Source organism: Tachysurus fulvidraco, chromosome 7 (assembly GCF_022655615.1).
Source record: "Tachysurus fulvidraco isolate hzauxx_2018 chromosome 7, HZAU_PFXX_2.0, whole genome shotgun sequence".
In the NCBI taxonomy this organism is placed as follows: domain Eukaryota; kingdom Metazoa; phylum Chordata; class Actinopteri; order Siluriformes; family Bagridae; genus Tachysurus; species Tachysurus fulvidraco.
In genome coordinates this window covers 3,729,503-3,756,536 of record NC_062524.1, presented here as the reverse complement: position 1 = coordinate 3,756,536, position 27,034 = coordinate 3,729,503, and the positions used below count along the sequence as shown (strand labels likewise).

The 27,034-nt window shown below is 41.8% G+C and overlaps 2 protein-coding genes across 2 annotated transcripts in view; both read left to right on the top strand.

Annotated features, from left to right (window-relative positions):
- The window catches only part of LOC113662791 (nuclear body protein SP140-like protein), a 34,296-nt gene extending 26,577 nt beyond the window's left edge, over positions 1-7,719 (top strand). Inside the window, exons 11-16 of the mRNA XM_047816799.1 lie at positions 4,895-4,957; positions 5,626-5,747; positions 6,636-6,741; positions 6,836-6,910; positions 7,166-7,309; positions 7,483-7,719. Coding sequence (XP_047672755.1) covers positions 4,895-4,957; positions 5,626-5,747; positions 6,636-6,741; positions 6,836-6,910; positions 7,166-7,309; positions 7,483-7,566 — 594 coding nt within the window. The 3' untranslated portion in view covers positions 7,567-7,719. The remainder of the gene's footprint in view (positions 1-4,894; positions 4,958-5,625; positions 5,748-6,635; positions 6,742-6,835; positions 6,911-7,165; positions 7,310-7,482) is intronic.
- Positions 7,720-17,152: 9,433 nt separating this feature from the next.
- Positions 17,153-26,154, top strand: LOC113662789 (nuclear body protein SP140-like protein). The gene is made up of 15 exons (XM_047816806.1): positions 17,153-17,573; positions 19,689-19,863; positions 19,966-20,163; positions 21,309-21,389; positions 21,581-21,714; positions 21,988-22,035; positions 22,137-22,179; positions 22,308-22,496; positions 22,639-22,781; positions 22,984-23,046; positions 23,199-23,323; positions 25,162-25,267; positions 25,367-25,441; positions 25,694-25,837; positions 25,954-26,154. Exons 1-15 carry the CDS (start codon positions 17,430-17,432, stop codon positions 26,032-26,034), a joined length of 1,749 nt encoding a protein of 582 aa, XP_047672762.1. The 5' UTR covers positions 17,153-17,429; the 3' UTR covers positions 26,035-26,154.
- Positions 26,155-27,034: the final 880 nt, after the last annotated feature.

Below are 27,034 nucleotides of genomic sequence, written 5' to 3'. Positions count from 1 at the left end.
TGCTATCAAGTAGGTCAGAAGGTATGGTTGTCCACGAGGAACATCCGTCTTTGACCCGAGAAGTTCGGTTAAGCGGTAGAAAATGAATGAATGAATGAATGAATGAATGAAATAAGATACCTGGCTTAGTCTTTAAGGTCCATTAAACTCTTATTACACTACAAACTCTCACAAAACTCTCCAAAGAGAAAAGTGAGACTTTTTTTTTAAATCTTAATGTCTTCCAAGATAGTTACAAGATAGTAAATAGAGCTTTATTTTTATGCATTTCTGACACAGTAAGAATGTGTTAAACTCATTTCAAGGCTGGATCAGGAATCTGTCACAGGTTTGAGATGGACATGTAATTACATGCATAATAGCAGATGTGTTATTCATCATCGAGTAGGCGGTGAGGGGGTTATACACTTTACTCTAACAAATCATTTCATATCATTCTTCTAAAACGACAGGTTGGTAAATCATATAAATATAATTAAATATATATTTTTTATATATGTAGGATGTAAGTCAGTCGTTGTTTATTATAAGAACAGTTCCTTTTGTTTTATGTTTTTTTCCTTTTGTTTTCATGTTGTAGATCATTTCTCAGTGTTTCTACACCTAAACAAGGTGTGGTTTCCATGCCCACATCACACAGGTTCCGTCTCACACGATAAACTTCCGCAGACACATTTATTCATTACACAGGTCTCTGTTTCAGGTTTTCAGTCAGTGTCACTGAGTCCTATCAGGGATCTACTAAGGTACAGTGTGACTTTAACAAGACAGGATCTGTAACGATAAATATACAAAAGGAAATAATCAGCTGGGACTTCATTGTTGTTGTTGTTGTTTAACTGGATCAATACATTACACATTATTGTACATGTAGCTCCTGTGGTACAGAGTAGACGGATAAACAACAGTCGAATGGATCAGCTGAACTTTCTAACTCATGACGAGTTGGTTAGTTTTTTTCGCCGTAAGAAGGCGGAGATCTCTTGTATGGAGGAACCTCACATCTTCCTGAGGCAGCTCCGAGACCACAAGCTTGTGCCTGAGGATCTCTACAAGGCAAGAAAACCATATTTACAACATTCATTCATTCATTCCAAGAGGGAATTAACCAGACTGACTGCTGAAGAAAACGTCTACATTTATTTATTAAAAATTCCTAGTAACTGGAAACTGAACACATTACTTTCGTTTCTGAGATGAAGTACGCAATGAGTGCGCAGTGTACACACATTAGAGCACGTGATGGAGCATAAACACTCCCATACACACAAACACACACAACACACCTACACTTTATATTATATTTTATTTTACTATTTAACATTTATGAAAGCCGCCTTCAGGATCAGTGCTATTTCTATTTTGGTTGATAAATTGAATATATTATGCATAATGAAGTTGTTCTTTACAAAGATAATAATAATAATAATAATAATAATAATAATAATAATAATAATAATAATAATAATAATATGCTGCATGGGACCATTTTCTCCTCCCTGGGGGTTTGATTCCTCTTTAAGGCTTCACCACTTGCCCAAGTTTCCTGTGACCATGTGTAGGATGGTAATATCAATAATAGTGGAATAAACATCTTTATAATCAGATAAATAATCTGATGTCACTTTATCTTTTAATGTTGAGAGCACAGGTATTTAAGTGCTAATGGTCAAAGCTCAGTATATACAGATATTTATCCAAATGTTCATTTTAATACCTGTTGTATACATTACTCCCCTCTCTCTCTCTCTCTCTCTCTCTCTCTCTCTCTCTCTCTCTCTCTCTCTCTCTCTCTCTCTCTCTCTCTCACTCTCTGCAGAAGGTAACAAAGAGGAGATATAAGAAGAGAATAGAGGAAGGTGTGTATGAGATTTTGGACAGTTTGGAGAATGAGGGAGGAGAGTTTGTCAAACGCTTTTGGAGTTGTGTGTTTCAGGACCACATCCTGCAGAAATACCCTGTTTTCCGCGCTCTCCGAAACAGCATCCAGGATGGTCAGTCACTCCATCTCTTCACTTTTCTGTACTAATTTCTGTTGTTATCTCTGATGTTTCATCCTGAATACAGTCTAAATCACACAGAGGCTCTTGTTTTAGGTTCCTTCAGGAATTATGTAAAGCTTCCTAATGCAGAGAATCCAAGCAGGAGAAACGAAGGTGAGAGACAAGGACAGAAGCAAGCGCAAACGAAGAAGGCAAAAAAGAGAAAGATAGCTGATAAGACAAATGAAGAGGAAGCAGGCCCTTCCTCAGGGTCCAGACAGAAGAAAGCAGCCACGGAGCCTAAGTCCTGTGAGTTGGTGAAAATGTGATATTTTAATTTATGGTTTAAATTTACTTTAAATTCAGTATGGGGACAATAAATGGAGCGTCACCTCATGAGCTCATGGTTTAGACAAAGAATGTTTAAAAGTTCACCTGCATGAGGGATAGACACTGAAGTGTTTTGGGGTAAGATATTAAATAAAACAGGTAGCAGTCAACAGGTAGCAGTCAACAGGTAGTAGTGAACAGATAGCAGTCAAAGGGTAGCAGTGAACAGGAAGCAGTGAACAGGTAGCAGTGAACAGGTAGCAGTGAACAGGTAGCAGTGAAACGGTAGCAGTGGAAGATAGCAGTGAACAGGTAGCAGTCAACAGGTAGAAGTGAAACGGTAGCAGTGAACAGATAGCAGTCAACAGGTAGCAGTGAACAGGTTGCAGTGAACAGGTTGCAGTGAACAGGTTGCAGTGAACAGGTAGCAGTGTGCACTACATTACTATTGGATGTAAGTGCAGGTTTTTCTTTAGAAACCAGGTATTAAATCCAACACTCGAGTTCCTTTGCAAGTGTCCAAGAGTGTTTGAACGTCCGGGTTATTTAAAAGGTGACTGCTGAATGGAGATGGTTAGACGCTGTGGTGGGGCATTCTGGGAAATGCAGCAATCCCCAGAAATGACCCAGCAATGACGTGACATTCTTCCTCTTAGCATTGCTGTTACATAGAGGAAAGTATTGAACAGGTAGCCGTGAACAGGTAGCCGTGAACAGGTAGCCGTGAACAGGTAGCAGTGAACAGGTAGTAGTGAACAGATAGCAGTGAACAGGTAGTAGTGAAAGATAGCAGTCAACAGGTAGCAGTGAAAGATAGCAGTGAACAGGTAGCAGTCATCAGGTAGCAGTGAACAGTTAGCAGTGAACAGATAGTAGTGAAAGATAGCAGTGAACAGGTAGTAGTGAACAGGTAGCAGTGAACAGGTAGCAGTGAACAGGTAGCAGTGAACAGGTAGCAGTGTGCACTACATCACTGTTGGATGTAAGGGCAGGTTTTTCTTTAGAAACCAGGTAGTAAATCCAACACTCAATTCCTCGAGTTCCTGTGCAAGTGTCAGAGAGTGTTTGAAAGTCTGGGTTATTTAATAGGTGACTGCTGAATGGAGATGGTTAGATGCTGTGGTGGGGCATTCTGGGAAATGCAGTTTAAGGCAAAAACCAGCAATGACGTGACATTCTTCCTCTTAGCATCGCTGTTACATGGAGGAAAACTTCTTGTTACGTGCGGAGACAAAAGAGGCACATTAGATACAGACAAGCTTGCCAAAGGTACAACTTTATGTACATATCACTAAAACATTATCTTAATAATTATAATTTTACATATTCTATAATGTCTCTGATAAATCTATAATAAATATTTTGGTCACGTGTTTATACATTTGATTCAAATTTGCATAAAAAAATTGAAGACCATCTGAAGCTGCAGAAAACTACAAGATAAGTGAGCAAAGTAAAGAAATTGTGTATAGCTGTAAATATAATGCTATTTACTATTTTGTTACTATGGCAACAAGTCATATAGCTAGTGAACAGAGACTTGCAGAGATAAAAACACGTGCGTGAATGTAGCTTAAGGCTCCGAGTTACACCTCAGAACGCTGTGTTCAAGTCCTATGAGCAAGACCTTAACCTGCAGCTAAGTCGTATCAGTCCAGTGGACTTTACTCTGTTATTTTAGACCCTCTTTCTCATACAGGAATACACTCGTCACAAGGAATTTGCTCTTGTTACTATTTATAAGCTGTAATTTAAATAAAGTGTTGTTCCAGGCCCTTATTTACATTTCTTTTTTATTATTCATGTTTAAATTTACTTTAGCAAAGAAATCGTCACTGTAAACTGTCACGTTTTTGTGTGTTAATCTTCTTCCATATTTTGCCTTAGAGTCAATGTTCAGTAGAGAGACTGATGAATCCAGTGATGAGTACATAACTGATGATGATGATGAAGAAGAAGAAGAAGAAGAAGAAGAAGAAGAAGAAGAAGAAGAAGAAGAAGACAGCGACACAGCACATTTGTCAACTCTCCTGACTTTACCAGTCAGCTGTGGATCTGTCAGTGGGGTTTTATATAAAAGCAGATTTTCAGGTAATCAGAGCTGGAAAACTCTGGGAAGCTGAACATACAGTATTAAGAGGAGTCAGAATATAGCTGCTGTGTGTGTGTGTGTGTGTGTGTGTGTGTGTGTGTGTGTGTGTGTGTGTGTGTGTGTGTGTGTGTGTGTGTGTGTTCAGGTGGGTCACGCAGTAAGAGCATCCGCACAGAGGAGTGCTGGTTCACTCCTGTTGACTTTGTAAAGCAGGAGTTAACTCTGACAGACGGACACTGGAAGAAAGATATACTGTGTCACGGAAAAACACTCAACTACCTGGTGAAGGTAACACAAGAGACAAAATAATGAGTTATTTTGACAGACGCAGCTCGAGCATATTGTAGATCCCACTGTTTATTGTATATACAGTACAGCTTAGAGAAAGCCAACATGTGCTCTGATTTGAAAAAGGTCAGTGGATCTGGACAGATTAGAGAACAGATCTTTTAAATATAAAAACATCTTTTTACCTATTATCTGTATGCAGAAAAAAATCCTGCAAATCCATTCAGTACAGTGCCGCTGTGCTGTGTGTCGTCCTGGGAAAAAGGTAAATCCTAAACCCACAACACCTTTCTGATGTCAGGAAACTCACTCATACACACTCACTCACTCACACTCACTCACACACTCACACACTCACTCACTCACACTCACTCACACACTCACTCACACACTCACTTACTCACACTCACACACACTCACTCACACACACACTCACTCACACACTCACTTACTCACTCACACACACTCACTCACACACACACACGCACACTCACTCACAATCACACTCACTCACCCACTCTCACACTCACTCACTCACACACACTCACAGTCACACTCACTCACTCACTCACTCACTCACTCACTCACTCACTCACTCACTCACTCAAACACACTCACCCACTCTCACACTCACTCACTCACTCACTCACACCCACACTCACAGTCACACATTCACTCACTCACACACACTTACTGACTCACTCACTCGCACCCACACACTCACTCATTCACATTCACACACACACACACACTCACTCACTCACTTACTCATTCACACTCATTCACTTACTCACACTCACTCACTCACACTCTCTCACTCACTCACTCACTCACTCACTCACTCACACACACTCACCTACTCACATTCACTCACAGTCACACACACTCACTCACACACACACCCACTCTCACTTTTTCACTCTAAACCAACAGGAGCAGGATAATGATGACGTGTGCTACATTTGTAACTCTGTGGGAAAGCTGGTCTGTTGTGATGAGTGTCCACGAGCTTATCACCATCACTGTCACTTACCAACTCTACAAGAAGCACTATGGTGAGACGGAGAGAAAGTTAAAAGATTTTTGCTATATGAGCTTTACATTTTTCTCAACAACCTGAGCAAAAAATGTTCACAATAACAACAACACAGATAAGTCTGATGTGACTTTGCAGTTATTGCTTGGTGTTTTTTTATTCAGCTGCTTGCTAAAAACAGCAGCAGCTTGTGGCTATTTTGGGGAAAAGCTATTACACACTGTGTAGCAGTTCAGGTGTTTCTCCTCACAGTGTGTAAGGATCACACATATGATTCCAACACAATGTTTAGCCGTCCTACATCTCAAAATCCTCAAAAACAATAAAAGAAATAGCCCAAATATTTCTGGATAATGCGGACACGTTTAGTTCTTCTTTTTCTCAGCATTTTTCTCAGCCAACAAGGTCTTGACAGTCATGCCCAATCTGCCACCATTAGAGCTTGTTGCAGTTCCCATTTAATAATAAAAAATATAGAAACGTGACATTATTGTCTTCTATGTCAAACAGCAATATTCTTTTAAATTGTCGATCACTCGAGTAGGTCATTTGCATGAATTTTTTAATTCAGAATTTCTGAATATTTATCTTAATATTTGTTGACTATGTTGGAGCTCTGCCCCACCTGCCCATGTGAATGAGTCGTAACTCACCAACATGTTTAGCAACTAAAATTAATTAATGCAAAACAGTCAAGAAAGCAAGAGAGTCTGTAATAACTTTGAATCATGTGCCTACATTTGATTTAATACACACATTTAATCTCACGTGTGAACTATTACTCATTGCGGTCAGTTCAGATTCATATTCAGATAAGAAAGCTGAAAATATATTTAAATGTGTGTGTGTGTGTGTGTGTGTGTGTGTGTGTGTGTGTGTGTGTGTGTGTGTGTGTGTGTGTGTCTAGGGACACTTGGAAATGTACTTATTGTGTGTTCAAGAATAATCAGAAGTTGTTGGTTCACATGAACAGGAAGGGAGTGATGAATAGTCCTGTCTCCATGAACATGATGGTATATGCATACACACACACACACACACACACACACACACACACACACACATTGCATACAGAGTTGTGGTTCTGATTGTTTGTGTTTTTTTCAGCGCTGTGAGTATTTGCTGTTGTTTTTATATAAGTCGGATACGCAGCGTGTGCTAACTGATGATCCCACCAAAACGGTAAGAGTTTCTATGTAAAATGTAGGAATTTGTATTTAAGTCATTACTTACTGCGGTCAATTCAGTACCTACTGCATTTTAATCAGTACCTACTGTAACACATTTGATTCATTCATTATTCAGGACTAAGGACAGTCACAATGATAATAGACACACTGTGAAACATTCATTACAGAAAACCACTACATTAGCTACAAAGACGTGACAGACATGATACCACTTTAAAAATCGCTGTTTAACCTTGTCCTTGTGCAGACGGGCAGATGTACAGATGTGATCTCTAAGCCCATGTGGCTAAACAATGTGAAGAGCAAACTGCAGGAAAACAAGTACACAACAATGAAAGAGTTTGTAGATGACATCAGACTCATCTTCAAAAACTGCCAAACTTTGAACAGGGTGAGATGTAGATACAGATTAAATATTAAGCAAATATTGAAGCAATTGTGATAATATATACTATAATAACATAATACAATGTGTCAAAAAAATTATTTAATGATAGTAAAAAAAAAAAAATTACTCCGTGTGTGTGTGTGTGTGTGTGTGTGTGTGTGTGTGTGTGTCTGCAGGATAATGAACCTGTCAGGATGATGGCAGAAAAACTTAAAAGGAAGTTTGAGCAGGAATTTAACAGCGTCTTTAAAATCAAATAGAATGTTTATCACCGAAAGTCAGATTAAAATGTTAAACTTTGCTGTTACTTCTACAGCTGTAAACCCTCCTCCTACTCACCAGAGAAAACCCTTGACTGGGTTTTGCCTGATGTTTTGGATTTTACTGATTTTCAATAAACACCTTGTACCACTCATGGCTTTATCATTACATTTGCATTTTGCAATGACATCATAAGATTTTTTAAAATTTCTTAAGACATTTTAAGATACTGGTCTGTATCAAAACATACACCACTGAATCTACCTTATGGACTGTGGGACCTCCTTTAGCCCACAAAACAGTGGCCAAACGCAGAGACATTGATTAACAAGGTGGCAATAGGTTTCCTGGGGTATCTGGTACCGGTGCCATAATGTCAGCTGCAGGACCTCTAGTTCCCGTACATTATCGGGTAGTGGTGATGTAGCAAGAACCTGCTTTTCCAAGTGGAACCACAAGTGTTTAATGGGGTTCATGTCAGGTGAATTTGGAGGCAAAGGCATTAACAGAAATTTACCATCATGTTCCCCGACCCACTCCTTGACAATTCTGGGTGTGTTGTTAATGGCAGTGAACACAGTTGCCATGTATTGGTGCACTTGGTACACAATGATGTTCAGATGTCAGGAATTGTGCTATTGGAAAAATCAAGCCCAAAATGTCCCCAAAAAACATCGCCCAATGCATAACACCACCATCCCCGGCTTGTGTCCGAACAACAATGCATCCAGCTGCCATAGCTTGTGTAGGTAATCAGCTTGTCCTTCCTCAGCCGTCGACATGATGCACCAGGAAACTTTCTTCTAATCAGCCACAGTCCAAACTCGATGATCTTGGGCCCATTTCATGCGTTGTTGGCGATGGTGCACAGTTAGCATGGGGACTTATAATCTGAACTATGAACTATATACACAGAAGGCTGTGATGAAGTGTGCACTGTGACACCTTGCCTGGGTCACCACTGTTGTAGATTTGTGCAATGTGTAACATATATAGATAAATAAAAGACATATTTGCTCTTTTGTCTCAAATCACATGCTTGTGTATTGTTGACTGTTACTGAGCACTAACATTAATCAGGTGTAAAGGTAGTTGCGAGCTCCAATTGCTGTCTGACTTCCTGTGTGCTTGACGGCGTATGATTGGAAATCACAGCAGATTGGTCTGCAGCGTGAGGCTCTTTTAAAGATAAAGATATTATTCTGTCTTTTATTTAATGGTTGTTTTTAACGGTTTCAGTGTTTATACTGAATGTGGTGTGTTTTCATTTATATTGATCTAGATGGGTGAGAGTGTGTGTGTGCCCTGCGATGGGTTGGCACTCCGTCCAGGGTCTATCCTGCCTTGATGCCCGATGACGCCTGAGATAGGCACAGGCTCCCCGTGACCCGAGAAGTTCGGATAAAGCGGTAGAAAATGAATGAATGAATGAATGAATGAATGATCTAGATGGGATTTTTATTTTTCTTTGTCCTAATAATCAGCTTGTTCTTACAGTGACGAACGCTTACTGTTTATTTTGGTTCATTTTACTGTTATGTAATTTTGTGTTTAGACCATGAAAATCTGAGATCACAATTTTGTACATGATACTGACCGTTTGTTTATTTTATTTGTTTGGTTATAATCACAACCAAAGTAACCAGTGGTTTGTTAGCAGTTTTATTTCTTTATATACAATTTTTTATTTACTCAGTGATGTATTTTAAAATATTGACTCCCCTGAATAAATAGATGTCTCTGAATTGAAACCACTGAATTGAAGGTCCTGTCTCGACTCTTTGTCCAAATCCTCTGCTGCACATGAGCGCCAACTCAAGGACATAGCTTCATCCAATAATGAACTCATTTGGTGCATGAGCATGCTCACCATGGCACAGACCTCCTTGCCATTTCCAATGCCACTGGCTCAGCAACCTTCCTCACCCCGAGCATTTCTCCGGAGAGGCTGGACTTTGCCATGCTTTTTTGATGCAGTACTCAGTGATTTTCGAGCACCAACCCTTCCCTTTGGATTGGTCTAAGGTAGCGTATGTGATCTCCTTGTTATCCGGAAAGGCCAAGATCTGGGCTACAGCAAAATGGGAGCTTCAGTCATCCATCTGTTCTTTGTTTGATGCTTTCTCTATGGAGTTTTGCAAGCCTTTTGACTCCACTCTACCAAAGATGGACGCCACTCGAGCCTTGTTTGAGTCATCCCAGGGGCCCCGCTCTGTGGCTGAGTATGCCGTGGACTTCTGCATGGCTGCTGGGGACAGTGGGTGGAACCCCACAGCCCTCTGTGATGCCTTCTACCAGGTCTTAGCTCCCCAGGTCAAGGATGAACTCGCTGCATGAGAACTGTACGAGCTTGATGAACTAATTTGTCTGGCAACCAGGATAGATCGCCAAATCTGTGAATGAAGAGAGGAGGGACACCCAACCCGCTCCTGGCTTCCCAGAACCCCATACAGTATGTTAAGACCCGCTCAGAACCTGGCAGATCATACTTGCTTCCCAGAACCCTGTATGTCAAGCCCCACTCAGAACCTGGCAGATCATGTCTTCAGAGAAGAAGGAGCAGTGCCGGGCCCACGACCTTTGTCTTTACTGTGGCAAAGCAGGGCACTTTGCCATCACTTGTCCAGCAAAAGGCAGGGCTTGCCATTGAAGGAGGAGCCAGTGGCGAGCCTCTGGTGCTCAGACTTCCCCAAGCCACTTCTCAAGACCCGATTTCATATAAAAGACCAAGATCACAAACTTGCTGTTTTCTTAGAGTCTGGAACCAAGTTCCTTGATGAGGAATTAGTGTGGCAACTGGGGATTGAGACTGAACCTCTACTAACAGTCTCCAGGTATGAGCCCTGGATGGCCAAATTCTCCACCGGGCTAACTACCGTACTAAGCCCTTGATGGTGTCCATTGTCAATGAACACATGGAGTGGATCTCTTTTTTTGTCATCCCCTCACCACACACACCAGTCATGTTTGGGTTGCTTTGGCATCAAAAGCATAACCCCATCTGGATTGGTCCAGTGGCCGGGTCCTTGGTTGGTGGGGTCTACTGCCAGGCGCATTGCCTGACCACCTTAACACCCTGTCCACTACTGGTCAAGGATAACCCTCCATCTGACCTCTTTCTGGTTCCTGCTGAGTACCATGATCTGGGCTTTCAGAAGTGTTTAGTAGAGCTTTTGTTACACTTCCCTGCCACCTCATAGACCATACAACTGTGCCATCAACCCGCCTTGTCCAAGCCTGAAAGGGAGACCATGACCCAGTATATAAAGGAATCATTGGGGTCAGGCATCGTTCGCCCGTCATCATCCCCCGCCGACACTGGGTGTTTCTTTGTGGAGAAGAAGGATGGTACTCTACGACCCTGTATCGACTATCAGGGTCTTAATTCCATCACCATTAAGAATCGCTACCTGCTGCCACTCAGTTCCCGACTCACTCAAATGCGGAGTCCTCCTGGTAATGCCATTTGGCCTGGTACCTGGTAATGCCATTTGGCCTCACTAATGCCCCAGCGGTGTTCCAAGTGCTGATTAATGATGTCTTACTGGATATGCTAAATCGGTTCATTTTTGTTTAACTGGATGATGTCCTGATCTTTCCCACATGCCCGAGGAACACACCCGTCATGTCCGTGCAGTGCTTTAGAGTCTCTTACAGAACCAATTATACGTGAATGCTGAAAAATGTGAGTTCCATGTGACGAAGACCTCTTTCTTGGCTTCATTCTGGCTGCAGGGAATGTTCAGATGGACCCCGACAGAATCAAGGCTGTTAGGGATTGATCTCACCCCGTCGATTAATCTGGGGTTACAGTTTGGTTGCAGCACCCTTGCAGCAGCTAACTTCCCCCCCTTCAATCCTTTTTTGGTCTGGACCAACCACAAGAACTTCAAGTACCCTCGGACAGCCAAGAGGCTGAGACCCAGACAGGCTCGGTGGAACCTCTTATTTGGGAGGTTCAACTTTGCGCTGTCCTAACGGCCGAGAACGAAGCACTCTCTCGTCAGTTCTCCCCCGAATCCATAGAGGTGGTACTTAACATATTTTTCCACACTCTGTCACTATTCCGGCCCTTTGACTGGGGATAGAGAGAAGAGCTCAGCAAGCCATGTCCAACCTACCTATTCCTATGTGCTGTCCGGAGGGCAAACTCTATGTTCCAGATCACCTCCGGTCCCAAGTTCTCCATTGTCACAATTCCCAGCTTTCCTGTCACCCCGGGTTTCATTGGACCTTATTGGTTCTCCAGCAATGGTTCTGGTGGCCCCTCACTCAGAAGTGAGGCTCGTGACTTTGTTGCTGCCTGCCCAGTATGCGCTCAACACAAGAGCTCTCGATCTCTCCCTTCTGGTCTCCTTCGGCCCCAGCCGGTTCCTTGCCGACCTTGGTCACATATATCATCGGATTTTGTCACCAGTCTCCCTCTTTCTGATGGCTGCTCCAATGTTCCCTCTGTGGTCAATTGCTTTTCTAAACTCACCCATTTTGTTCCCCTGAACAAAATTCATTTGGCCAAGGAAACGACTTTGCTGCTTCTTCAGCATGGTTTCTCTCTTTTATTTGTGTATGATACAGTGATGTGGTCTAGTGGATGTGTTGGGTCATCTCTCTCTCTCTCTCTCTCTCTCTCTCTCTCATATATGGTAATGTTTGTAGGAAGATTGGAATGTTATAATTGCTTCATGACACTTTAATCATCCAATCCAACATGACAGTTTACATTACATCATGGTTTCAGCTTACGGTGACTTGCATAATGAAATGCACCTTTATTATTGAAATTGCTGTTGGACTGTAATTTGAACCACTGTAATAAAACAAAAGAAAACAAATGGACCTCTGTGTATCCTTCAAAATCCTGGGCATAGATCACCAAACTCAGCATGAAACAGTGAAAACTGCAGAATTAGGAGCATAAAACCACAGCCGAGTTTCTACATGTGTTAGGATCCAGCCTGGACTTTGGCCACGTGCTGCGTTGCCGATGGCTGTGTGGAATCCTTCTCATCTGTCGTCTGGTGTCAAGTCTGGTCATGTCTTTGGTTGTAGTGTCTTTGTCCCTGTTTCATGTTTTTAGTTAATAAATTTGGTTTATTTTGGCTATCCTTCATTTGGGACTGTTTTTATCCCCACGTCCCTCACAGAAGGATTCTGCCGCTTTAAGACCCAACAGGAGAGCGTTAGCCTGCATCAGCTCTGTGGGAGTATTTTTATTCTTTGGACTTTGTGTGTGTGTGTGTGTGTGTGTGTGGCATTAGTCTGTATTTGTTCAGGTGAGGGACGCCACTCCTCTTTTGGTTTCCCACGGGGGACGCCGCCTCACTTCCTGCTTGTGGACGATGTCACAACCCATTTTTTTTTTACCTGCCACATCACGTCACTTCACTTCCTGGTTTCCCAGAGAGGATGCCGCTCCACTTCCTGTCCATGGGGGGTGTTGCAGGCCTGTATGTTTTTGCCCTGGGGGGTTTTTATTTATTTTTTGCCTCATGGTGGAGGACTTTTCCCGCCCTCTCCCCCTTTCTGGTTTTCTAAACATGAGTCTGGCCACGGTGTGTTGGATTGGGGGTTGTGCTCGGCCCTTTAGCTCAGCTGTGGATGTCGTTCGGTACTTCTGCTCCGCTGTGTACGTGCCTCGGCCCTTCAGCTTGGCTGTGAATGTCGCTCGGCCCTTCTGCTCGGCTGTGGACATTGCTCGGCCCTCTCTGGCTGCACCTTCTCGTGCCTTGCTTCCCCCACCTGCATCACCATATGCCCCCCCCCACCTGCCTTAGCCGTGTGCCTTTTTTTCTAGTACAAGAGCTCCACAGTGTAAACAGAATGATAAGAAATGAACACATATATAATAAAGACAGTTGTATGTACAGTATAAAGACAGTTGTATGTACAGTAAAAATGTGCAAATTGAAATATAAATGTGCAAATTGAAACATAAATTAGTATGTGTAAATAATGTAAGAATAGAGTTTGTTCTGTGTATGTCAAGTGTTCATCAAATGGCTTGCCTGAGGGAAGAAACTGTTCCTATGTCTGGTCGTTCTGGTGCTCAGGGCTCTGTAGCATTGACCAGATGCCAACAGTTCGAAGAGTGAGTGTGTTGGTTGTGAGGGGTCCTGAGTGATTTTCTTTGCCCTTTTGCTAACTCTGGAGAAGTACAGATCTTGGAGAGTGGGGAGAGTTGTGCCAATGATTTGCTCAGCAGACCGGACTACCCTCTGTAGTCTTCTGAGGTCGGATTGGGTAGCTGAGCTGAACCAAACAGTTACTGAAGTGCAGAGGATTTATTCAATGATGGCAGTGTAGAACTGTTTCAGCAGATCCTGTGGCAGGTTGAACTTCCTCAGCTGGTGAATGAAGTATAAACTCTGCTGAGCCTTTTTCACAATGGAGTCAATGTGAATGACTCCACTGCTGTAACAATGCTGTCCATGATGGTGAGTGGGGGGAGAGCAGGGGGGTTTCTCCTGAAGTCCACGATCATCTCCACTGTCTTGAGCGTGTTCAGCTCCAGGTTGTTAAAACTGAACCATACAGCCAGCTGTTCAATCTCCAGTCTGTAGGCAGACTCGTCACCATCCTGAATGAAGCCGATCAGTGTGGTGTCGTCTGCAAACTTCAGGAGCTTGACAGAGGGGTCATTAGAGGTGCAGTCGTTTGTTGATGGTGCCGGTGCTGGATTTGAGTTTTCCCAGTCGCACTAGTTGTGCCTGTCTGTCAGAAAGCTGGTGATCCTGTGACAGACAGAGGAGGGCACAGAGAGCTGTGTTAATTTGGGATGGAGGAGGGATGGGATGATGGTGTTAAAGGCAGAGATGCAGTCCACAAACAGGATCCTCACATAAGTCCCTGGTTTCTCCATATGCTGCAGAACATAATACAGTCCCATATTGACTGCATCATTCACAGACCAGCAGAGGGTCCAGTAAGGGTCCAGTGATGTCCTTCAGATAAGCCAAAACCAGTCTTTCAAATGATTTCATGACCAAAGAAGTTAGAGCCACAGGGCTGTAGTCATTTAGTCTGGTAATTTTGGATTTCTTTGGGACGGGAATGATGGTGGAGCTTTTGAAGCATGAGGGGACTTCACACAGCTCCAGTGATGTGTTGAATATCTGTGTAAAGATGGGGGCCAGTTGATCAGCACAGGTTTTCAGACAGGCTGGTGAAACGCTGTCTGGGCCTGGTGACTTTCTTCTTTTGTTTTTCCTGAAGACCTGACACACATCATCTTCACTGAACTGAATTTTAGGTGTGTGGAGTCGGGCTTTAGAGGAGGTGAGAATTGGGCTTTTTCAAACCTGCAGTAGAACTTGTTCAGGTCGTCTGCCAGTTGTTGATTCACCACATTGCTGGGGGATGATGTCGTGTAGTTGGTGATGGCTTTCAGAGTTTCCACACTGAAGCTGAGTCGTTAGAGGAAAACCGAGTCTGTGGTTATTTGGAATAATTCCTCTTTGCCACTCTGAACTCCTTTTCCAGTGATTTTTTTTTATCTCCTGTTTGTACAAGACTCTATCCCCATTCCCGTGAGCATCCACTTTAGCCTGATGGATCTGGCTAAGTTTTTAGTGAACCATGGTTTATCATTGTTATAAGTTAAGTGAGTCCTGGTAGGAATACACAAATCCTCACAGAAACTAATATATGATGTTACAGTCTCTGTGAGCTCGTCCAGGTCGGTGGCAGCATCTTCAAAAACAGTCCATTCAGTGAGAGAGAAACAGGATTTTAAATCCTGCTCCGCTTCTTTAGTCCATCTTTTTACAGTCCTTAATACAGGTTTAGCTGATTTCTGCCTGTAGGTCAGTATCAGATGAACTAAGCAGTGATCAGAGAGTCCCAGAGCTGCTGTATTTAGGCAATTCACGTGAAAGAATAGCTTTATTAAAGTCCCCAAGAATTATTATTACAGAGTCAGGGTGGTGTTGCTCACGCTCTGTGATCAGATTTGTGATCAGATCTACAGTGTCTGTAGGGCCGAGCTCACGTGCGCTTGCAGAGGGATGTAAACACTCACCAGAATGAACGAGCAAAACTCCCACGACGAATAGAACGGTCTGCAGTTAATGGAGAGTGTTTCAAGATCTGGACAGCACATTTTCTTTAACAGAGTTACATCAGAACACCACTTTTCATTGATGTAAAAACACATCCCGCCGCTGCTCGATTTCCTTGTTGATTCTGTGTCGCAGTAAGCTCTAAAGAGCTGAAAGCTCGGCAGACTTAACACGCTGTCCGGAATGGAGTCATTCAGCCAGGTTTCCGTGAAGCAGAGAGCAGCAGAGTTCGAAAAATCCTCATTTTTCCGGGCGAGCAGTAGGAGTTTGTCGGTTTTGTTGAGAAGAGAACAGAGATTCGCCAGGTGGATGCTAGGCAGAACCTTCAGTACTATTAAACAACAGTTCAACACACGGAATAATGTAGTAGGCTGTTTATTATAAAATGTTTGTGTGTGTGTGTGTGTGTGTGTGTGTGTGTGTGTGTGTGTGTGTGTGTGTGTGTGTGTGTGCAGAATAAAGAGTTTGGGCGCAAGATCATCATGATCATCTTTCATATACAGCAGTTATATTTTTTTATATCTTAATGTAAAACCAGTGTGATATTAAAATGAATGCCAGTTCAAACGCCTTTTCTTTTCAGTGTAGCATTTTCTTTATACTATTGTTCTAACTTTCTGAATTTTAAAGGATGTCTTAAAATTAAAGCTGATGTTTTTCTTTTGTTTTTGTTAGCTCATGGTCCGACATGTAAGTGTCAGGACTTTTAGCCATTTCTTTTGTCACGTGTCTGTGCCGCCTTTGTTTACTCCTCCCCGTCTCCACACACCTGTTCCCTATTGTTAATTGTGTCTATTTAACCGTGCCGATGGCAGGGCGGATCTGTTTATCAATTTATATTCAATGTCCTGTTTCACTAAGCAGCAGAATCTATCGATCGATCTATATATACAATCAGTATGAAATAAATATAAAGAAATAAATAAGTAAAGCAGAGCAGTTTTTACACGTGGGATTTATTGTTGTGTTCAGCTGTGTGTAGACGTGTGTAATAAATACCAGTTATCTTCATGCACACTAAAGTACAAATGTACATATTTTATTCTTGATAAGTAAGACACCTGGCTTAGTCTTTAAGGTCCATTAAACTCTTATTACACTGCAAACTCTCACAAAACTCTCCGTATATAGAGAAAAGTGACACTTTTTTAAAATTTAATGTCCAAGATAGTTGACATTTAGTTGATATTAAATAGAGCTTTATTTTTCAACATTTCTGACACATTAAGAATGTGTTGAACTCATTCCAAGGCTGGATCAGGAATCTGTCACAGGTTTGAGATGGGCATGTGATTACATGCAAGAGAGAGAGAGAGAGAGAGAGAGAGAGAGAGAGAGAGAGAGAGAGAGAGAGAGAGAGAGAGAGAGAGAGATCATTGATCTAAAGCGACAGGTTGGCAAAACATATATATATAATTAAATATATATTTTTCACATATTTAGGATGTCAGTCAGTCGTTGTTTATTATAAGAACAGTACCTTTCTTTTATGTTTAGGTTTCATGTTGTAGATCATGTCTCAGTGTTTCTACACCTAAACAAGGTGTGGTTTCCACGCCCACATCACACAGTTTCCGTCTCACACGATAAACTTCCGCAGACACATTTATTCATTACACAGGTCTCTGTTTCAGGTTTTCAGTCAGTGTCACTGAGTCCTATCAGGGATCTACGATAAATATACAAAAGGAAATAATCAGCTGGGAACTTTATTGTTGTTGTTGTTGTTTAACTGGATCACTACATTACACATTATTGTACATGTAGCTCCTGTTGTACAGAGTAGACGGATAAACTGCAGTCGAATGGATTATTTGAATACTCTTACTCATGACGAGTTGGTTAGTTTTTTTCGCCGTAAGAAGGCGGAGATCTCTTGTATGGAGGAACCTCACATCTTCCTGAGGCAGCTCCGAGATCACGACCTGGTGCCTGAGGATCTCTACAAGGCAAGAAAACCCGTTTTACAACATTCATTAATTCCAGGAGGGAATTCACCAGACTGACTGCCGAAGAAAACGTCTACATTTATTTGTTATGTAATTAAAAATTCTTATTAACTGGAAACTGAACGCATTACTTTTGTTTCTGAGATGAAGTACACAATGAGTGCGCAGTGTACACACATTAGAGCACGTGACCGAGCATAAACATCCCCATATACACAAACACACACAACACACCTACACTTTATTTTACTATTTTATTTTACTATCTAAATAGTACGCCACCTTCAGGATCAGTGCTATTTCTATTTTGGTTGGTAAATTGAATATAGTATGCATAATGAAGTTGTTCTTTACAAAGATAATAATAATAATAATAATAATAATAATAATAATAATAATAATAATAATAATAATATGGGACCATTTTCTCCTCCCTGGGGGTTTGATTACTCTTTATGGTGTCACCACATGCCCAGGTTTCCTGTGACCATGTGTAGTATAAATTGTGTGAAAAAATGGATGGGTGCATAATCATGTCCATCAACACTAGATTTGCTAAACCTGCGCAATTTTGCGTAAAATCCCTGGACCTCAAACCTACCAGCACCCTTACAGCTCCATTGTTCTCCTGCTTTTGTTGTGCAAACGCCCCCATCACCTGTGAGGTCTGGCTCATTTGCATTTGTTCACTCAGAGTAGCTCAGATCCAAGGCAGGCCAAACCTCTGTCTGTGACAGAAACCTTCACGGCCTATCTATACAAAATAGTCTGTTTAATTTATATAAAAAAATTGTGTGCTAAGGTTTGTCATTAGTACATATCATATTTATATAACCCTTGTGCAGACCTGGGGTCTATTTGACTCATCTGGAAACTTAATGTGTCATAACTTGGGTTTCCTTCCACATATTTGCCTGAAATTTACCAGGATTGTTCCAAATTGACCCAAATTGGGTACGTGTGTTAGTGGACATTTTATGTGTGCATTTTTGTATCTGTATGTATGTTCATTGCGCTGAAAAGGGCAAAAGTGTGACCTATTGCCCCACTAAATGTGGCCGGGTCAAATTGACCCGGGAGGACAAGATTAATTTTACTTCATAATAATTTAATTTTATTTCATAATTTGGAACAATCCTGGTAAATTTCAGGCAAATATGTGGAAGGAAACCCAAGTTATGACACATTAAACTTTCCAGATGAGTCAAATAGACCCCAGGTCTGCACAAGGGTTATATAAATATGATATGTACTATGGCAATGACAAACCTTAGCACACAATTTTTTTATATAAATTAAACAGACTATTTTGTATAGATAGGCCGTGAAGGTTTCTGTCACAGACAGAGGTTTGGCATGTCTTGGATCTGAGCTACTCTGAGTGAACAAATGCAAATGAGCCAGGCCTCACAGGTGATGGGGGCGTTTGCACAACAAAAGCAGGGCTGAAGAACTGTGAAAATATCAACAGGGGGGGAATCACACCTCGGGACCTGCAGCAGAAAATTGAAAATCCAGTAAACCTAGTGTCAATAATAGTGGAATGAAAGTCTTTGGGGGCTTAGTAGTTAGCACGTTTGCCTCACACCTCCAGGGTAAGGGGTTCGATTCCCACCTCCACCTTGTGTGTGCGGAGTTTGCATGTTCTCCCCGTACCTCAGGGGTTTCTTCCGGGTTCTCCGGTTTCCTCCCCTGGTCCAAAGACATGCATGGTAGGTTGATTGGCATCTCTGGAAAATTGTCTGTAGTGTGTGAGTGTGTGAGTGAATGAGAGTGTGTGTGCCCTGCAATGAGTTGGCACTCCGTCCAGGGTGTATCCTGCCTTGATCAATGGTGACGCCTGAGATAGGCACAGGCTCCACATGACCCGAGAAGTTTGGATAAGCGGTAGAAAATGAGTGAATGAATGAATGGAAATCTTTATAGTCAGATAAATTAATCTGTTGTCACTTTATCTTTTAATGTTGAGAGCACAGGTATTTACGTGCTAATGGTCAAAGCTCAGTATATACAGATATTTATCCAAATGTTCATTTTAATACCTGTTGTATACCTGTTGTGTCCTATCTCTCTCTCTCTCTCTCTCTCTCTCTCTCTCTCTCTCTCTCTCTGCAGAAAGTAACAAAGAGGAGAATTAGGAAGAGAATAGAGGAAGGTGTTTATGAGATTTTGGACAGTTTGGAGAATGAGGGAGGAGAGTTTGTCAAGCGCTTTTGGAGTTGTGTGTTTCAGGACCACATCCTGCAGAAATACCCTGTTTTCCGCGCTCTCCGAAACAGCATCCAGGACGGTCAGTCACTCCATCTCTTCACCTTTCTGTACTAATTTCTGTTGTTATCTCTGATGTTTCATCCTGAATACAGTCTAAATCACACAGAGGCTCTTGTTTTAGGTCCCTTTAGGAATTACGTAACGCTTCCTAATGCAGAGAATCCAAGCAGGAGAAACGAAGGTGAGAGACAAGGAAAGAAGCAAGCGCAAACAAAGAAGGCAAAAAAGAGAAAGATGGCTGATAAGGAGGCAGATGAAGATAAAGCAGGCCCTTCCTCAGGGTCCAGACAGAAGAAAGCGGCCATGGAGCCTAAGTCCTGTGAGTTGGTTAAAATGTGATATTTTAATTTATGGTTTAAATTTACTTAAATTTCAGTATGGGGACAATAAATGGAGCGTCACCTCATGAGCTCATGGCTTAGAAAAAGAATGTTTAAAAGTTCACCTGCATGAGGGATAGACACTGAAGTGTTCTGGGGTATTTATATAACAGTAAGATATTAAATGAAACAGGTAGCAGTGAACAAGTAGTAGTGAACAGGTAGCAGTGAACAGGTAGCAGTGAACAGGTACTGTAGCAGTGAACAGGTAGCAGTGAACAGATAGTAGTGAACAGGGAGCAGTGAACAGGGAGCAGTGAACAGGTAGCAGTGAAAGATAGCAGTGAACAGGTAGCAGTGAACGGGTACCAGTGAACAGGTAGCAGTGAACAGGTACTGTAGCAGTGAACAGATAGCAGTCAACAGGTAGCAGTCAACAGGTAGCAGTGAACAGGTAGTAGTGAACAGGTAGTAGTGAACAGGTAGCAGTGAACAGGTAGCAGTGAACAGGTATTGGAGCAGTGAACAGGTAGCAGTGAACAGGTAGCTGTGAACAGGTAGCAGTGAACAGATAGCAGTGAACAGGTAGCAGTGAACAGGTACTGTAGCAGTGAACAGGTAGTAGTGAACAGGTAGTAGTGAACAGGTAGCAGTGAACAGGTAGCAGTCAACAGATAGCAGTCAACAGATAGCAGTCAACAGGTAGCAGTCAACAGGTAGCAGTGAACAGGTAGCAGTGAACAGGTAGTAGTGAACAGGTACTGTAGCAATGAACAGGTAGCAGTGAACAGGTAGCAGTGAACAGGTAGCAGTGAACAGATAGCAGTGAACAGGTAGTAGTGAACAGGTACTGTAGCAGTGAACAGGTAGCAGTGAACAGGTAGCAGTCAACAGGTAGCACTGAACAGGTAGCAGTGTGCACTACATCACTGTTGGATGTAAGTGCAGGTTGTTTTTTAGAAACCAGGTAGTAAATCCAACACTCAATTCCTCGAGTTCCTGTGCAAGTGTCCGAGAGTGTTTGAATGTCCGGGTTTTTTAAAAGGTGACTGCTGAATGGAGATGGTTAGATGCTGTGGTGGGGCATTCTGGGAAATGCAGTTTAAGGTAAAAACCAGCAATGACGTGACATTCTTCCTCTTAGCATTGCTGTTACATGGAGGAAAACTTCTTGTTACGTGCGGAGACAAAAGAGGCACATTAGATACAGACAAGCTTGCCAAAGGTACAACTTTATATGTATGTCACTAAAACATTATCCTAATAATTATAATTTTACATATTCTATAATGTCTCTGATAAATCTATAATAAATATTTTGGTCATGTGTTTATACATTTGATTTCAATTGATTTCAGGAATTTGCTGTTGTTACTATTTATAAGCTGTAATTTAAGTAAAGTCTTGTTCCTACAGGAGAAAAGTGCATTTGTTCTGAGGATCAGTGGTTCATCCCAGTTGAGTTTGAGAGATTTTCAGGAAAGGGAAGTTGCAAGAACTGGAAAACCAGCATCCGCTACCAAAACACTACATTACAGAAACTTATAAAGGTAAAACTACTGTTTATTAAAGGTCACACTACTACAAACACACGGAACTATGACACATAATACACTGAAGGAACACACATTGACTGACATACAAACACAATGAAATATTCATTCATTCATTCATTCATTTTCTACCGCTTATCCGAACCTCTCGGGTCACGGGGAGCCTGTGCCTATCCCAGGCGTCATCGGGCATCGAGGCAGGATACACCCTGGATGGAGTGACAATGAAATATTAATAATAAATATTTTTCCTTTTTGTCTTTTTTTAAGGACGGTCATCTGAAGTGTCCGAAGAATTACAAACGTAGTCGATCGAAGGTGTTGTGTCTGTTTCCATTATGGTTTCAACTTTTTGTTATGCTTTTATATACTTTTATATATTGTATATAAACTATATATATATTTTTTTCTTATTGCAGAGTCCGATGGTTTGTTTCAGCTCTGTGAAAAGCTCCAACTCTCGTTAGTATACCAGGCCCTTATTTACATTTCTTTTTCATTATTCTTGTTTAAATTTATTTTAGCAAATATATCGTCACTGTAAACTGTCACATTTTTGTGTGTTAATCTTCTTCCTTATTTTGCCTTAGAGTCAATGTCCAGTAGAGAGACTGATAAATCCAGTGATGAGTACATAACTGATGATGAAGAAGAAGAAGAAGAAGAAGAAGAAGAAGAAGAAGAAGAAGACAGCAAGAGAGCACATTTGTCAACACTCCTGACTTTACCAGTCAGCTGTGGATCTGTCAGTGGGGTTTTATATAAAAGCAGATTTTCAGGTAATCAGAGCTGGAAAACTCTGGGAAGCTGAACATACAGTATTAAGACGAGTCAGAATATAGCTGCTGTGTGTGTGTGTGTGTGTGTGTGTGTGTGTGTGTGTGTGTGTGTGTGTGTGTGTGTGTGTGTGTGTGTGTTCAGGTGGGTCACGCAGTAAGAGCATCCGCACAGAGGAGCGCTGGTTCACTCCTGTGGACTTTGTAAAGCAGGAGTTAACTCTGACAGACAGACACTGGAAGAAAGATATACTGTGTCACGGAAAAACCCTCAACTACCTGGTGAAGGTAACACAAGAGACAAAATAATGAGTTATTTTGACAGACGCAGCTCGAGCATATTGTAGATCCCACTGTTTATTGTATATACAGTACAGCTTAGAGAAAGCCAACATGTGCTCTGATTTGAAAAAGGTCAGTGGATCTGGACAGATTAGAGAACAGATCTTTTAAATATAAAACCATCTTTTTGCCTATTTTTTGTATGCAGAAAAAAATCCTGCAAATCCATTCAGTGCAGTGCAGCTGTGCTGTGTGTCGTCCTGGGGAAAAGGTAAATCCTAAACCCACAACACCTTTCTGATGTCAGGAAACTCACTCACTCACACACACTCACTCACACTCACTCACTCACTCACTCACTCACACACACTCACACACTCACACTCACTCACTCACACTCACTTATTCACTCTGAACCAACAGGAGCAGGATAATGATGACGTGTGCTACATTTGTAACTCTGAGAGAAATCTGGTCTTCTGTGACAAGTGTCCACGAGCTTATCACCATCACTGCCACTTACCAACTCTACAACAAGAAGCACTACGGTGAGACGGAGAGAAAGTTAAAAGATTTTTGCTATATGAGCTTTACATTTTTCTCAAGAACCTGAGCAAACAATGTTCACAATGCAACAACAACACAGCTGTTCTTGGATAAGTCTGATGTGACTTGAAGCTATTTTGGGGAAAAAGCTATTACACACTGTGTAGCAGTTCAGGTGTTTCTCCCCACAGTGTGTAAGGATCACACAGATGATTCCACCACAATGTTTAGCCGTCCTACATCTCAAAATCCTCAAAAACAATAAAAGAAATAGCCCAAATATTTCTGGGAAAGGCAGACACATTTCTTTCTTCTTTTTCTCAGCCTCTTGCAGTTCCCATTTCTGACCACTATGTACAATAACAATAACTAGAATGTACATTTCCTGAAGAAAATGTGAATGGTGCTTGCACATGGTAAATATCGGCACTTGGTTGCTAGGGTGTTTTGGGTGAACTTTTGGAGGCAAGAGGACAGAAAGCTAGGGTGCGAAAACATTTGGAGGCTAGTGGAGACAAGCATGTGATGTCATCTGAATGCTCTTGAGGAAGTTCCCCTCATTGGGATGAGTGTTTTGATATGTAACATGACCATTTTGCACACACTTTTAACTTTCACCTGACAACGCGTGACGTCACGTGACATCATAAGAATACACGTGAGGCACTTCCCCTCACTGTGCTGAGTGTTTTGATATGTCCCATGTCCATGTTTTGCTAATTATTGATTTTCACGTGACGTCTCGTGACGTCACGTAACTTGACCAGAATACACATGAGGCAGTTCCCCTCATCGGGCCAAGTGTTTTGATATATGACATGTCCATGTTGTGCTAACTTTTTGCTTTCCCTTTTTTGGGGGGCGGGGCTACACGTGACATCACGTGAATACCCGGTCGGGTGCCAATACTTTTGGAGAAAAGTGGCTACTGAGGGTTTGTCATTATGGGATTCTACTTATTATTATACTGCATAGAACAATACATGCAATTCTTAATGTTGAATGAACAATAGATAGATAGATAGATAGATAGATAGATAGATAGATAGATAGATAGATAGATAGATAGATAGATAGATAGATAGATAGATAGAGGTGTGATAAATGTAAATGTAAAAGCTCTGTGCATGCTGCTTGTGTGAGAGATTAAAGGAATTTTAGGAATTTCCCATTCATTTCTATGGAATTTTTTTGTCCGCTGTATGAACATGGATGGTTGGATCGCTTATAAAAGTCATAGCACACCTGTCCTCAATGATCCGGTCGATTTGACACCTCACTCATGGGTCTAGGATAAAAGCTGCGGGAAAAGATACGTGCCGAAGTTTTGTCCGGAAGAAGAATATCTCGGTATGCAAGATAACAAGAATGATACTTTGCAAGCACCATTAATAAATATAGAAAGGTGACATTATTGTCTTCTATGTCAAACAGCAATATGTTTTTGAATTGTCGATCACTCGAGTAGGTCATTTGAATAAATTTTTTAATTCAGAATTTCTGAATATTTATCTTAATATTTGTTGACTATGTTGGAGCTCTGCCCCACCTGCCCCTGTGAATGAGTCGTAACTCACCAACATGTTTAGCAATTAAAATTAATTAACGCAAAACAGTCAAGAAAGCAAGAGAGTCTGTAATAACTTTGAATCAGTGCCTACATTTGATTTAATACACACATTTAATCTCACTTGTGAACTATTACTTATTGCGGTCAGTTCAGATTCATATTCAGATAAGAAAGCTGAAAATATATTTAAATGTGTGTGTGTGTGTGTGTGTGTGTGTGTGTGTGTGTGTGTGTGTGTGTGTGTGTGTGTGTGTGTGTGTGTGTTTGTAGGGGCACTTGGATATGTACTTATTGTGTGTTCAAATGTAACCAGAAGTTGTGGATTCAAATGAACAGAAAAGGAGCAATGAATAGTCCTGTCTCCATGAACATGATGGTATATGCATACACACACACACACACACACACACACACACACACACACACACACACACACATACAGAGTTGTGGTTCTGATTGTTTGTGTTTTTTTCAGCGCTGTGAGTATTTGCTGTTGTTTTTATATAAGGCGGATACACAGCGTGTGCTAACTGATGATCCCACCAAAACGGTAAGAGTTTCTATTTATGTAGGAATTTGTATTAAAGTCATTACTTACTGCGGTCAATTCAGTACCTACTGCATTTTAATCAATACCTACTGTAACACATTTGATTCATTCATTATTCAGGACTAAGGACAGTCACAATGATCATAGACACACTGAGAAACATTCATTACAGAAAACCACTACATTAGCTACAAAGACATGACAGACATGATACCACTTTAAAAATCGCTGTTTAACCTTGTCCTTGTGCAGATGGGCAGATGTACAGATGTGATCTCTAAGCCCATGTGGCTAAACAAAGTGAAGAGCAAACTGCAGGAAAACAAGTACACAAGAGTGAAAGAGTTTGTAGATGACATCAGACTCATCTTCAAAAACTGCCAAACTTTGAACAGGGTGAGATGTATTATATTAATATTAAAATATTAAGCAAATGTTTAAGCAATAGTAATAATATATACTATAATAATATAATAATATAATAACATGTGTGTGCGTGTGTGTGTCTGCAGGGTAATAAATCTGGCAAGATGATGGCAGCCAAACTGAAAATGTTTGAGCAGGAATTTAACAGCGTCTTTAAAATCCACTAGAATGTTTATCACCGAAAGTCAGATTTTAATGTTAAACTTTGCATACTGTTTATTCTTGCTGTTGTTTTCCCCGTTTTGCCTGAAGTTTTGGATTTTACTGATTTTCAATAAACACATTGTACCGCTCATGGCTCCTTCATTACATTTGCATTTTGCACTGACATCATATGAATATATTTACAGTACAGACCAAAAGTTTGGATACACCTTCTCATTCAAAAAGTTTTCTTTGTTTTCATGACCATGAAAATTATAGATTCACACTGATATTCTAGGTTCTTCAAAGTAGCCACCTTTTGCTTTGATTACTGCTTTGCACACTCTTGGCATTCTCTTGATGAGCTTCAAGAGGTCGTCATCTGAAATGGTCTTCCAACAGTCTTGAAGGAGTTCCCAGAGATGCTTAGCACTTGTTGGCCCTTTTGCCTTCACTCTGAGGTCCAGCTCACCTCAAACCATCTCGATCGGGTTCAGGTCCGGTGACTGTGGAGGCCAGGTCATCTGGCGCAGCACCCCATCACTCTCCTTCATGGTCAAATAGCCCTTACACAGCCTGGAGGTGTGTTTGGGGTCATTGTCTTGTTGAAAAGGTGGTGTGTCCAAACTTTTGGACGGTGTGTCCAAACTTTTAGGGGTTAGGGGAGCAAGGCACACGGCGAGGCAGGTGGGGGGAGCAAGGCACACTGAGCAACATCCACAGCCGAGCTGGAGGGCCGAGCGACGTCCACAGCCGAACAGGAGGGCCGAGCGACGTCCACAGCCGAACAGGAGGGCCGAACGACGTCCACAGCCGAACAGGAGGGCCGAGCGATGTCCACAGCCGAACAGGAGGGCCGAGCGATGTCCACAGCTGAACAGGAGGGCCGAGCGACGTCCACAGCCGAACAGGAGGGCCGAGCGATGTCCACAGCTGAACAGGAGGGCTGAGCGCGACCCCAACGCACCGCGGCCAGACCCCACTCTCGGGAACGAGGAAAAGGTGAGTGTGGCCAGGGGGAAA

Excerpts from the sequence above, each read along its gene's own strand:
- LOC113662789 (XM_047816806.1), top strand. The coding sequence starts at position 17,430 with ATGGATTATTTGAATACTCTTACTCATGACGAGTTGGTTAGTTTTTTT. Across the intron at positions 22,497-22,638 it reads ATATAAAAGCAGATTTTCAG|GTGGGTCACGCAGTAAGAGC; the intron begins GTAATCAGAGCT and ends GTGTGTGTTCAG. Across the intron at positions 25,442-25,693 it reads CTGATGATCCCACCAAAACG|ATGGGCAGATGTACAGATGT; the intron begins GTAAGAGTTTCT and ends GTCCTTGTGCAG.